Here is a 13833-nt window from a genome sequence, read left to right on the forward strand (position 1 = left end):
ACTACGAAGCAATCCACCTACCTTAGGTTTTCCATTATTGAATGCTCAACAGAACAACTTCTCACAAGACGTTTCTAGTCTTTAATCCTCCAACTACGCCGGCAAATGTTTTGGGAGCCTGAAATTTCTTCTAGAAAATACAAAATGGGGAGAACCATTCCAGTTTTTATGAGGCAACAAATACACTCAGTGAGAGATGAACTAGCTTCCTGACGGGTGCATCGTATTTTCAAATGTAAGATACACGTACACGTCAATCAAAAATCGTTAATTTGGGTTATTTTTTGTACCTCTTCTTACCTGATTGGCTAAGAAAAAGAAGTTATGCTGGTGTATTTGATTAATTTTTAGGAAGCCTCCAGGGTACTATATGAACCGCTTTTTTTTAGCTTGGGCGGCTTGAATGAGAACTAGACACAGACGATATTATTTGCACTGCAGTTTTGTGATGTCTAAGTGTGTCTTGTAAAAAAAATTGTGTCAAAATGTCAGTAAAACTTGTGCTGAAAGACTATAATGCAAAATGACATTTCAGGACTATTTGCCACTGCAGTCACCGCTTCAATTAATAGTGTTTCGCTGTTTGGGGCCAACATTAAAAGCGACTTAAGCACGCGGAGTAATAATTCTGCAATGTTTGTATTGTTTGTGTTATAAACTAACTAAAATAAGCGTTAGTGTTTTAAAGGCATGGATTTCTAGCACGCTCTAGTAAAGTTTTTTAACTGCCTTTCAAGCATTCAAGGAAGCGTTTAGTATTTCCAAGAGAACGATTTTTGATAAATGCCAATTTCATCGCGTGATGCAGCTACTATTTAGCCTTGAACAAAAGTTCTGCTTTCTCAACGTTATTGATGCGTACGCCTTGCTCGAGGCTATATGTAGCCTAAGGCTTATTTAAAGCTTAAAATCATAAAATATTTCTTTACTGTCGCGATAGCAAAATATTTATGATACAACGGCGCCATAAACTTTCAGCTCTTCATCCGTGCGTCTGTAATGAAATGGAAATTGTAGCGAATATTCAATACAGCGATCAATTCATTCATCTTACTTTTATGCCTGTCCCTAGCATGTAATTAATTACATTTTACGAAACAGTTCACAGAAGGGAGACTCAATATTCCTAATTTCCTTCATATCACCTGCTTCTGTAGTACAATGTAATATTTAGCTGAAGTTCCCTCCTACAGAAAAACCCGAGCGCCCCTCCAGTGTAGCTCGGTTTTCTGTAAAACGTTTAATTTTATTGAAGATAACACGGCTTAGAGTAATATGTGAAATATCAGAATTCCGGAACGGGTGAATAGCCTATAACGGTAGATATTACAGCGTTTATAGCAATAGAATTATACAGTACTATATAAGATATACTATGTATGTAAAATTTTGGTATTTTCATTAGTTCTGGTGCATGTATGGCAATGAAAAAATAAATAAATAAGATGAATACCAGAGTTTACCAAGAGTAAAATTGAACCACAACAGATATTAAACATTCCACGTAAGTTTAGGCTTTGCTGTGCTTGTTTGGCTCTTGACCAATCACGTGTGAGAACTATACATATAAAACAATTTGTTTTCTCAATAATCCATGTCTTTATTTTAAACTATTAATAAAAGCCTTTTAAAACAGTTGTAGCATTAACTAAAGAAACTTTTTTGATAACTTCGAATTTTTTTTTACACGATTCTGAAGTTTGCGTGTTTTTTATTTGAGTGAAATGCTAAATACAACTTAAATTAGCGCGAAAAATAAGCATTCAATGATAAGTGAAACGCACACCGGATGTTCCTTACCCTATGGCTGACAAAATCATTAGTCACGGAGCAAAAAACAGCCAATCAGCGACGAGGCTTACATAAGCGCTTTCGGGGTTTGCATTTCTTTGAATTGAATGGATTAAGGGGTGATGTTGTGACAACAATTTTGTTGAATTAGCGGATAGGGTTTTACGGGGATATCGTAACACTGCAGCTGGTGGGCGGTTATATTATGCAAAGTTAAAATAAACTGGAAGTTAATAAAACAAGCTCCGCGTGAATTTTGCTGTAGAATACCAGCGACTACTTGATTCTAACGAAACTCCGTTATAACGGCTGACAAAAAAAAAAAAAAAACAAAAAAAAAAAAAAAACAGAAAACGAACGCACTCCAGTATTTTGAAGATAAATTTTAAATAGTTTATATTGTGTCTAGTCAGGAGCATAAACATTGCCCTTTAAATTTGAATTATATCTAAAAATGTTTCTTTTCAATTTTGATTGTTATTGGTGAGATGAAGGTAAAAGGCTTAAAATGAGCCAGAATATTGACGTCAAAAGACGCAGTAATAACTACTACCCACGGACATGTTTAGGTTTAGCTTGGATTAAAACTTGAGGCGGCCGGTTTTCACTTGATTGTCGAAGTAATTCGCATTTGCCTTGGTTTTTTATTACTACGTTTAGTAATTGGTTTAAAAACTCGCGCTTTTTTCCCGATCAATCACAGTTAAAACAAGAACCAATCGCGACTCGCCAGCAAACGTTTCACGCGGTTTCTTTTTTTTTATTTTCAGAGTGTTGTGATTTTCATGTAATCAAAGCCTGCTTTCTATTTTATTTCATATAGTAAACTTTGGTTCATATTTCAAGGCTTCCTCACTACATGATTTATTTAGTGTCAAATTTCTTTCAAAAGCGAGCCTAATCTTTCTTGAAAGTGTCATCGCCAATATTGGTCAAATTGCTTGAAGTCGGAGCGAGCCTTTTAAAGGAAAGGTAACAGCATTTGTTGGGTTGTATCGCCCAAAATTTTCAAATTTAACTGAAGAATTAATTGTTTTGAAACAGTTAAACGTTTATGAAATTTTCCCTTCGTTCGAGAACAAAATTTCATGGGTCAAGTTCACGTTTTCTGGTAAAACACCAAAAAAGCTTTCAGTTGGATTAAAAACGTCTTAAACTGAAGTAGAGGTTAATAGACCTCAAAAGAAGTTAAAAATATTGAGCGACCTAAACCTTATATTTAGAATTCTGCGGTCAACCAAACACGCCCAATGCCAAAATATTATTTAAAAGAAGCCAAAAACTGAATGTTGTGATTAGGATTTCATTTTGCATAAATATTTCACGATCTTTTACGATTTCCCCCGTCGCCCCATTCCATCCCTTTTCAAGCCTCGCAAAGATAAAGCTAAAGCACACATGATAGAAACAACTTGGCGTATATGATTTCGAAAAAAAAAATACTTAGCTTTTGGGCAAACAATACCCGTAAAAGAATTCCTATTTCTACGAAAAGAAATTCGAACCTCAGAAATTTGGCTTAACTACGAAGACACATGCAGGCACTCTATTCTGAACTTTAGAAAACTCGTGGGTGCTTTATTATCCTGATATTACTGGTGACAGAACTTAACCTGTACATCATTTTGTTCTTAAGTGAATTTTAAACATTTTTAGTTTATCCGTGGCACTTAATTATAAGTGGCAGGCGATGGTCACTGAATTAATTGAGTAATTACCAAGACTTTGTGTTACTTATAACTTAAGACTTCGTCAAAACGTATCACTAGCCAACTGAGAAAGGTTGATACGACAGCTGTAAAATTAAGTTCATTTTCTTCTTAATCCAGTAAGACACATCCTCTCTGAAACCTCTGTTTTCATTCGCTCGTTGTATACTCTACCTCTAGATTTATTTTCTTGGGTAACGTCAGGGGTATTGTTATGACCTGTTATCTATTGTTTGCTTGATCAATAGAGTAACTCTTTCCGAGAGGTAAACTGGGCGACCCCCTCAATCAAGAGAAAACTGAATGACAAAATAAGAGTAACTGTCCAATTTGTCTTTACGGCTTGCCTTAGTCAGCGGTTTTTGTAAGAAGGCAGGTGCCAAAGTTACGTCATAAATCTTGATGACGGCAAACTGTCGTGCAATCTCTTAAAGCTGGATGTTGAAAATGAGAAACATTTCAAGAGCTTCAACGAATATTGCCAAAATCTGAAATAGTATTCCCGGCGTGCTAGATTACATCTAAAATAAAAATTAAGGAAAAGAAAAACTGTAAAGAGCTAAACTTGAAATCTGTTGTTACAAGAAAGTGATAGATAGTAATCAACCATACTTGCAAATAATAGTAAATGGCAAAAACATTGACCGCCCAACGTACGCGTCACTCGGAAAGACATAATGCAGGAAGTCAGTCTTGAAATTACTTGAGAAATCGTCTATACCTTATCTTTCAAATGTCTGTATCTATCGTTTCTCTGTATTTTTAATTCTGATGCTAATTAATTAGCATAACGCAAGGCTAGATTCTTTAAGGACAATACCGTTTCTGGTAAAAGACTCGTCGAATTACATGTAAGTTTGTTTTGTTGTCTTTTTTTTCTAGAATTCAGCGTTTAAACCATTCAAAGATCGCGCGCCTTAGAGCTACCTTTTACTTCGTGACTACTTTATTAATACAACCATCTTCTATTGGCCCGGGATAAAGGTCAGTCATTCATTTTCGTACTTTTAATACGATGATATTTTGACAGTCCGTAAGTGATTGCATTAACAAAATTCTACTGTAATTTGTTTTTTTTTTATCCTTTTTAACATTGCTCTTGGAGAAAGGAATTGGTCCCGAGGTGAATTTCTTCATGTTTCCGAGGGCTCGCGTCGGCGGCCCTTTTTTATTATTTTATAAAAAACTTCAAGGTTCGTCAAACAGTCGTAGGTGAAGGCTCTTACGTTGTTGGCTTAATTGAAATGACCTCGAAAGCTCGATTTGGTGAATCTGGGTATACTTTGGGATTTTTTTTTTCTAGGAAAAAAGGATTTTAGTTTGTTTCATGTAACATGATCATGGCATGGCTTACGTAAAAAAATAATAAAGCAAATTGCTGACATTTTCAATGAATAAAGGCGTTATAATTTTAGCTGCAACGCCTTGAACGAAAAAATTAACGTGCAAATTGCACTAATGAGTTGGATTGTCTATTTCTACTTTAGCTTGAAAATGATTTCAAAAAAGCGGTCTCAGCACGCATAGGCATGTAATATGTGCATAGGCTCGTTGTTTTTAAATAAAAGGCCTGTCGCACTGAGTGCCACTGAGGGCGCTAGTTCAACCGCAAATTAAGATGTTTATAAAAGTTGTCAAATGCATTTTCGACTAAACTAGTGCAAGAGAGAATATTTTTGAGAACATTTCGGCAAAGATAATGCGTTTCAGTTTGAGGCCTATCCTCCACATTTTGATCTTATTATCCTGTTTAGCCAAGCTTCAATGCGAAGCTTTACTGTCAGTTTTTAATGGACTTAAATTATTTCTGAATTTACACGGTGATACAATTCAAAGTTTTGTTAACGAGAACGATGTCGATAAACGCGACATCGTGTCTCTATGTGTTCTGTTTATTGGTTAGGAAATTGTAATTGACAGTGTTACACTTTAGGTTCCTAGCGTACGCGTCAAAATTCAAGACTTTTCTTTAATGAGTAATCAACATACTTCAGTATAGCTTTTGCCAATCTTCACTGTTCCAACAACTGCTATTTAACATTAAATTCGCCTCTACATGATTAAAATGGAAAGAGAAGCTCCGCTATTAATTTGTTAACATCTATGTTGGTAATTGGAACGTTAACTTACAAAACCTTACCATTAATTATTAAATTATCTCAGATTTTGCGAAGGGTAAGCCTTTTTCTTTTTTTACTGATAGTGGCGTTCATGTAGGGGCAACCCTTCCAAACAAAGAAACTGGCTTACCGACTAATTCTTCAAATCGTTAGGGAATGCTGTTTGCAACAGCAGCGTTTTTCAATAAGAAATGGTAAAATAAATTTCCGTGTCCTGCATGGCACTTGTAAAAGTACAAAGTTAAAAAAAGTTCTCACTAAATTAGTAGTAAGTGTCTTAATTTGAAATAGTTCACAGTTCGGGCTCAGCCCTTCATCAGTGGAAAGTCTAGATTTCCCGAACTTAGCATTAAATTATTTTAAAAACAAAATTTTTATTGGACAACTCAAATAACAAGCAGATGATATTACGAATGGTGCTATACCTTTTTCGCCAGTACTCTTATTTATTTCTCTAAAACAATAAATCAAAACATCGCTAGCTTTTGTTTTCATCATTTGGGAACCGGTAAATTATCATCGTTGATATTGAAACCGTATATATTTATAATTTCCACAAGCAATTCAAGTTGACCTATAAACCATTCAAAACAATTTATAAATCGACCACAAACTCGATAATCTACACTGGTATTGTATTTCGCAAATATATCGATCTTATTATCCAATTCAAGACATAACTTTGCGGTTTACTTTGAAACACACGAGCAACTGTAGTCAATACATACCCAAAGTTGTTTGATTCCCCGGCGTTCGGTCGAGACTGTTATGGATCAAAGCTTACAGATCTGCTTCTGTGACTTGCTGTATTCTGAAAAGTTTTAAAAAAATAAGTTCGAGTGTTTAATGGTTCAATCCTGAAGTTTTTTTGCTAAATTACGACACGAAATCTCACTCGTTAAGAAAAGTTAACGTTTCCATACCAGATGCTGTAAGCTATAAAATTTTAAATCCCTTGATAGCCATTACATCTTTCTTGAAGTCTTTCTTATTTAATTTTTTCTAGTCTCCCGTCAGGCTTAGCTTAATAATCAGCTCACAGCACACCAGGTCATCTGTAACAATAAGAAAATCGAAATTTTCAATTTATTGCGACCTTGACCGACTGAATTTCCGGATTCTGCACGATACTTCTTTGAATTCTGTTTAGACTAGTGAATGCGGGAAACAATTTTCATCATATCCGAAAAAGTCATTATAACGATAAAGTCTGCGCTTCAGGCAATAAATGTTTTCGCTTTACACGAATTTATTGACAACTGGGGAAAATAATATTACACCGAGAAATCCCGCAAAGAAACATATGACGATTTAATTTCAAAACTGGGCTTCAACAACAGTCAATTAAAAAATATCCATTGTTACATTGAAACATATCGTTCACTATTGCTTCTAAGGGTATTTTCCGTCACCAATAGAGATAAAGCTACAGTATCATGCAACAATAAAGTAATTTTGAAACAATTCTCGATAACATGGGTTGAAAAAGTTTGTTGTGAAAGAACGAATCAAACTGAGCAAAATTCACCCATTGAAAATCATTTTTCTTATGGGGGTTTCTTTTTGAAATGAACATTATTGGCAAGAAAAGTACTAAGTGAAAGAAAAAAAAATCTTTACAAAATTTGCTATACCCAACCAATATTTTAATTCTGCCAATTTCGATGTCTTTGAATAAAAATAGTTATTTGGTATATTATAAAATTATAAGAACTTTGTCTCTCTTGTAAACGTATCTAATCAAGACGTGGTCAGTAGTGTTATGAAATGGGTATTGTTCAGTCATAAAATTCACTGACAGTAACATTTGTGTTCTTGAAATAAATTTCATGGAAAATTTTAGTCGCCTTCAATAAAAATATTATTGTAATTTGACAAATAATATTTATTTTCGTATCATGAGAATGGTTTTTTCCATTCGTTTTTCTAATTAATTTTCATTGGCGATACATAACAGGGAACAGTGAACTACTAACAGTCTTTCACCATAATGCTAATACAAAAAGTTAATAGATACATGTCAGGTAACATTACATGAGGGTACTTACAGAAGGGATATTTCAAACCACCTCCGGTCACGACATTCTTACATTTTAGGCTAGCAGGTGAAATCACAGCAAGCATTCCGTTTGTTCTGAATGAATAAAATAAGAAAAAAAAATAATTACCTTTATTAAGCTACGGAAAGGGTTAAAGCTATAAACTTGTGGGGCCGTGTAATCCCGATCGAATTGGAATTGGAAGTGTTGGTTTTTGTGAAGGGAGATAGATCGGAGAACTAGGAGAAAAACCCTGGGAGCAAGGACGACTGGACGAGAACCAACAACAAACTCAACCCACATATGACGCCGAGTCCAAGAATTGAGCCCAGTGGACTCTGGTGGGAGGCGAGCGCCATCACCACTGCTCACCGCTTTTACCACTCTCCCCTGAGTCCCATAAGGTGGTTTCATGATGTCATGAAAATTATAAAAACTAAATTGTTAATCACACATCTAAAGCTATTCTTTAGACATATTCTGGACATCAAAAAAATAACTTTTCTTTTGTCTTTTAGGCATTCTTGTGTGTATGTACCACTGTACACTTTGTATAGGTAATCACATTAATTTGGAATAAATCAGCACGAGTAAACTTTTCAAAGGCTAACAAAATTGCATGAGCCCGTAGGGCGAGTGCAATTTGTAGTCTTCAAAAGATTTACGAGTGTTGATTTATCACAAATTGTACGAGAAAAATCATGTGATTACTTGTTAATAATACACATACAAAAATTTCACTTGAAGTGTTTCACAAACAAAACGTGTTCTCAGTGGCTTACCTTTCCGATTCGTCCTTAAACATAACGGAGTTGCCGGGCTTTGTAAAATCCAGATACCGCTAGGAAATTCTAAAACTATCGGTCATGCATTTATGCTTTTATCCTTATTCAGCTGTATTGGTATGGTCAAACGTTTCATGAATCGTTATGTTTTTGCTCGATTTTTGCTCTCTCAAACACTCCGACATCGGCCGCCATTTTGTTTTGGCGCGCTTTCCGACTTTCCTGTCAATCAATTTAATTTCAACTTTTTGCAATCAATTTCAACTTTCTGCACTGTTTGGGATTAATTGACGTGCTTTCAGCCAATGATCATGCAGAAATTTTTGTATGTATATTATTATATTCGTAATTTGCATTTTGACTAGCCCTTCGGGCTCACCAAAATACTGCAAGACTCGTAAAAATATACAGCGATACTACACACCAAAATGTGTAAAAAGATATATTTCTTTGTTTGCTTTTTTTTTTTCATTCAGACACCGGAACTTGGGGTTTCATGACTTGCGTTAGGGATCTGCCATCTATCGAGATGACCAAGGATGAAGACGATGAACACGTCTCTTCCCTCACTGTGCTCGATCCTGAAGAGAAATCTGCAGTAAGCCCTCGAAGGCGAAAGAAAGTTGTGACGTTTGCTAGTTTGGCGGACCTTGCAGAGATACAAGCCCTGGCGACTTGCGATGCTGATCAACAGACCTCAGAGATGGACAATACAGGTTGTCCGGAAGAACCAACAGCACAAGCTCTTCCAGATCCAAGCTACTTCTTGAACATGCCTTTGGAGGATTATGATGCTACCAGTAACAACGTGGGTATAGCACATGTGGTTAAGGAATAAAACAGATTTGCCGAATTTAAGGCCAGAGAGTTGCTCATGACGAAGTTGTTGCTTGTTACTGGAGAACGAATATTTCGTAAATAATATAACTTTTGCGTTCCCCAGTTGGTTAAATAGGAACTTTACCAAATGGTTTAAAACATGGAGAACTGTCCTTTATAGTGTTCTTATTAGAGCAGTTTTCAATTGAGTGTCGTAAAACCAAAACCATTGCTCTGGCCAATCACAAAACACACAGACAATCAAGTGAACCAATCAAAACTCGAAGCAAATACATGTAGCTGACACGAAGTGCGGGAAAACGTGCGCGAGCAAGTCACGATTGGTTTTGGTTTTAGTTCTGATTGGCTGAGAAAGTGGCACGAGATTTTTAAACCAATCACTAAGCGTAGTAATGCAAAACCAAAGCAAACGCAATTTACTTTCGACACTCAAGTGAAAACCGCTCTATTAGTATTTTACCAATCCAAGAACAACGAGAAACGAGAAACATTCCAAGAGCTTTCTCGATCAGGGTATACTAAGAGGGTCTCAATGGGGTGGTGGCATTTACGGTTAACGGTTAAAATTTTGGCTTTTTTACGGCTAACGGTTAATTTATTTTCATAACGATTAACAGAAGTTAAAAGTTAATTTTCAGTGTTTTAAAAAGTTAAAAATTAATTTCCATTATTGAAATACATATTTTAGGTCTCAGGGCCATTCTGGGACGATGAAGTGAACTAGTTTGGTTTATTTACAATTACTGACCGATTTTTTACGGTTAACATATTTTACGGCTAACGGTTAAAATTGTCCCATTTTTACGCCTAACGGCTAAATTTTTGGCTGTTTTACGGCTAACGGGTAACCCCATTGAGACCCTCTACTAATTATCATGTTAAAAGAACCGCTTTAAAGGGTTATCGGTTCAAATTTTGTCATTTTGATGATTTTGCAATTTATTTGAACCATATTTTTCCTCCCTAACATATTGATGTCACCTGGAAGTCCCTGCGTTCTGAAGGATTTTCTGAATCTTCATAAGCCCAAATTTTGACTTGATGTTGTATAAATAAGGATCGTCTAGTCCATTTCACTTTGCGGCATTTAGTATATGTAAAGGCAACAGGGCTGTTTGCTGTGAGATCTGAAATATTTGTAATAATAACTACAAACGTAGTCACAAACGTCATTAAACATAAATTCTTTATGCCACATAGGTACCAGCGGACGACACGTTCCTTGTATTACGTCAGCATGGGACAAAATCTCTTGTCCATCACGCGTTCCGCTTTAACAAAGCACGTTCTTTGTGGCTGTTTGGACCTCTGCAGCCTCTTAGACAGTGGACAATCAGTGTGGTCACTAACCAGTATCCTTTGTCAAGGGAAGTTAATTAGATGTAAAAAAATGTCAGTAGAGAGTTGTGATGTTTTAAGGTTACTATTTTTTCAGTGATTTTGGTGAATCCATAGTTTTCAGTTGAGGTCGCCTCTAATACCAATCAAAGCAATTGCAAAATTAAATTGTTGCCAAGTCTGGAAGAATGACCTAAATTTAGTAACCTTAAAGATACATAATTTTTTGCAATATAGTGGATTCAAAATAATGATAAGTGTGCTTGGTGGTTGGCAATATTTGTGGTTAAAGAGGAACTCGTACACTGTACCGTACATTGTCAGTCATAACATGGATATTTTATTTCGGTTAAATGCAAAAGAATCATGACTTTGATCATGAGAATTGTCCTGCTCTTGACACCAGTTACATGTTTTGCTGTTGTTGTTGTTTTTGTCGTCGTTGTTATAGTTTTTTTTTATCAATTTGTTATGTGTGTTTCTGAGTTTTTGATTGCTGTAATTTCATTTCCTGACAATCATTGTAATTAAAAACGTTTCAACTTTTCCAGAATATGTTCCTTAACGTTTTATTCAAGATATTTTGAGATGATTGTGATCATAGTAATTCTCATAAACTGCGTGTTTCTTGCGTTGAAAGATCCACCGGAAGAAGCTGAGTAAGTCGTTAGTTATTACATGTGGTTAATTCATTCAATTATTATTTTATTTTATTATACTATACTTTCGTGGCTGGTCTGACACGCATGTTTCGTCTCCGCCAAGAGACTCTTCAGAGACCTTTCGGTGAAAGCTAACTCGTCGAACATCGCGTTCGAAGTCCCGCTAGCGTCAAAATGATGGTGCAATCTGGCCTTACATCGCGTAAGCATTCACGAAAGTATTATATTATAGCATAGAAATATCATTGCTTAGCAGCTGCACTTGCTGTAGTCCCGATTTAGACTTCCCAACTGTCGTCAGGTGGTTTGTTCCCAGGTTAGCGCTGAAAATCGTACGTTGCGTTGTTTTTAGGTATCTCTTCACAGCAATTTACACCCTGGAGATGCTTTTAAAGATCGTGTCACGTGGATTTATTCTTCATAGTTACGCTTACCTCAGAGATCCCTGGAACTGGCTGGACTTCATTGTAGTCGTTTTAGGGTAAATACAATGTGTTGCTCAAAGTGCATTTCGTTTGTTTTGCGTCATAGCTAACTTGATTTCGTACCACACTGGCATTTTACTGAGCTTTTCTTACAAATTCATCAATAATAATACTTCGCGGTTTTAAAACTTCAGTTTTTGTACCATTAAAATTAAGAAAACTGTGATGAACTGCCAGTCGATCGCAGGTTCCTTCGTTAAGTTTTCTGCAGGTTTCCCCCAAAATCCACCTGTACCCATTTGTTTGTATCAAGTCGTGACTGAAAGCCCGACATCGTGAAAAACTGGGCAGGATTCGAGTTCGACACCTGTGGATCCAGAATCCAACGCACACTAATTATGAATTCACAACCGGCACAAAGACAGTCCAAGGAACCAGAGCATGGGAAGATCCAGGAGATGGTTTGGGTGATTAGCCATGCCTCCCCCCCCCCCCCCCAAACTGCGTACCCGAAGTTTAGACAATTTCCGATTATTACTGATTGATTCATCAGAAATCACTTAATAACATCTCCGGAAATTGTCCGGTCAGAATTCAATTTGTTGGATATGTTTTCCGATCGAAAAAGGTTCTTAACCTTCAACCCCTCTCCCCCAACAAACATGCAATTTCTGATTGTTCTTATTTTAAAGATATATAACAATAGCTCCAAACATTGTGAACTTCACGGCCATTCGAACAGTGCGTGTGCTGAGAGCTCTAAGGACTATCTCGGTTGTTTCAGGTGAGTGTTAGAAGCTACAACATCAGGTACCTTAAAATTGTTTTCATAGTTAGCGTTTGAAAGAAACCTCCACCAGTGGCAAATAACTGTATCTTTTTAGGTGTACCTCTAAGGAGGGGCAGAAGTGACATAGCATGAAGGAGGGGCAATGCCACTCCATTGTAGTTATCTGTTGGTTATTCTCAGTATCGTGTCAGACTTGACTGTTTGCCAGTAATGGTAAAATAATAAATAACAACCTAAAAAAAAAATTAAAGAAGAGACCACTTCTAGCACCTTTTGTGTAAGGGGATGTAAGACTTTAAAGGTCATAAAACCCACAGTTTGATTTTGTACAAATTTCTAGGTCTCCGAGCGATGGTGAACACACTACTTCGTTCCTTAAAGCTGTTGAGTGATGTCCTGGTCTTGTTTCTGTTCTTTCTTGCTGTGATGGCGCTCATTGGACTGCAGCTGTTTGTGGGCGAATTAAGGAACAAGTGTGTTCGAGACATTCCCGTGAACCTCACTGTAGAGTTCATGGATTATGTTCAGAATGAAAGTAAGGACTGAGACGTAAAATTTGACTGAACCTGCAGGACGTGTTATTTTACACAGCCCTCATATTCCCTATTCCTTAGAAAATGGCAGCGAATGGTCCTTCAAAAAACACGCGTCTCTCAGAATTTTTGTCAAATTTCATCGATCTCGTCGCCTTTGAATTTTTCGTAGCGACGTCATGGAGTTTCAATTTTGCCAGCTGAGAACGTCTTGGGGTCGCAGGAAAGATATTATGTTGATTGATCTGGAGCACTGCCTTGTCTTCCAAGCATATTGGCAGTTACGAAAAATTTAGTTACACTCTTTAAAAACTTTCAAGCATAAAGGAAACATAAACATTACAACAAAAACATACTTTGTCTATGAGTAACAAGAGTTTTGCTCTGTGGGTGTTCAATAAAGATGAAGCTGATGTTATTAACCACTGCAACCTTTGTTTCTACTTTTCTTTTTCATTGATAAGAACTAAAACAACTGATGTAACTATTGTTGTAAATTTATTTTGCCTCTTTAGGTGCGTGGTACATACGTCAGGGTGAACCTGTGATTTGTGGAAACTCTTCGTGGGCTGGGTGAGTGGTTGTTTTTATCAGCACACTGCTCTTATAGTAATTGCTTGCGTTGTTAGATGCTGATACCTGGGCCGGGTTGTTCAAAGCACGATTAAACGAATCTAGGATTAGATTATTTGTCTCAAACTCCACAAAATATAAAAGATATAAACAAATGCACCAAAGAGAAATTGAACTCTCGACCCACTTTTAATCACGGGTTTGTGTTAATCAGCTTTCGAGCAACCG

The 13833-nt window shown here is 36.4% G+C and overlaps 2 protein-coding genes across 2 annotated transcripts; both read left to right on the forward strand.

Annotated features, from left to right (window-relative positions):
* The first annotated feature begins 8964 nt into the window (after window positions 1-8964).
* LOC144634246 (sodium channel protein 1 brain-like) lies at window positions 8965-11769 on the forward strand. The gene is made up of 4 exons (XM_078493149.1): window positions 8965-9252; window positions 10485-10636; window positions 11201-11281; window positions 11637-11769. The coding sequence occupies exons 1-4, from the start codon at window positions 8974-8976 to the stop codon at window positions 11767-11769; spliced, it is 645 nt and encodes a 214-aa protein (XP_078349275.1). The 5' UTR covers window positions 8965-8973.
* On the forward strand, window positions 11681-13609 carry LOC144635467 (sodium channel protein type 8 subunit alpha-like). The gene is made up of 4 exons (XM_078494570.1): window positions 11681-11765; window positions 12402-12493; window positions 12840-13034; window positions 13548-13609. Exons 3-4 carry the CDS (start codon window positions 12851-12853, stop codon window positions 13607-13609), a joined length of 246 nt encoding a protein of 81 aa, XP_078350696.1. The 5' UTR covers window positions 11681-11765; window positions 12402-12493; window positions 12840-12850.
* The last annotated feature ends 224 nt before the right edge of the window (window positions 13610-13833 follow it).

This window comes from Oculina patagonica, chromosome 13 (assembly GCF_052425735.1).
Source record: "Oculina patagonica isolate OP01 chromosome 13, crgOcupat, whole genome shotgun sequence".
In the NCBI taxonomy this organism is placed as follows: Eukaryota; Metazoa; Cnidaria; class Anthozoa; order Scleractinia; family Oculinidae; genus Oculina; species Oculina patagonica.

What these genes read in the sequence shown, in the direction of transcription:
- LOC144634246 (XM_078493149.1), top strand. Translation starts at nt 8,974, where the DNA reads ATGACCAAGGATGAAGACGATGAACACGTCTCTTCCCTCACTGTGCTC. An exon ending in ATGATGCTACCAGTAACAAC is followed by an intron (nt 9,253 to 10,484) that starts GTGGGTATAGCA and finishes TATGCCACATAG; the next exon opens with GTACCAGCGGACGACACGTT. An exon ending in GATCCACCGGAAGAAGCTGA is followed by an intron (nt 11,282 to 11,636) that starts GTAAGTCGTTAG and finishes CGTTGTTTTTAG; the next exon opens with GTATCTCTTCACAGCAATTT.
- LOC144635467 (XM_078494570.1), top strand. Translation starts at nt 12,851, where the DNA reads ATGGTGAACACACTACTTCGTTCCTTAAAGCTGTTGAGTGATGTCCTG. An exon ending in GGATTATGTTCAGAATGAAA is followed by an intron (nt 13,035 to 13,547) that starts GTAAGGACTGAG and finishes TTGCCTCTTTAG; the next exon opens with GTGCGTGGTACATACGTCAG.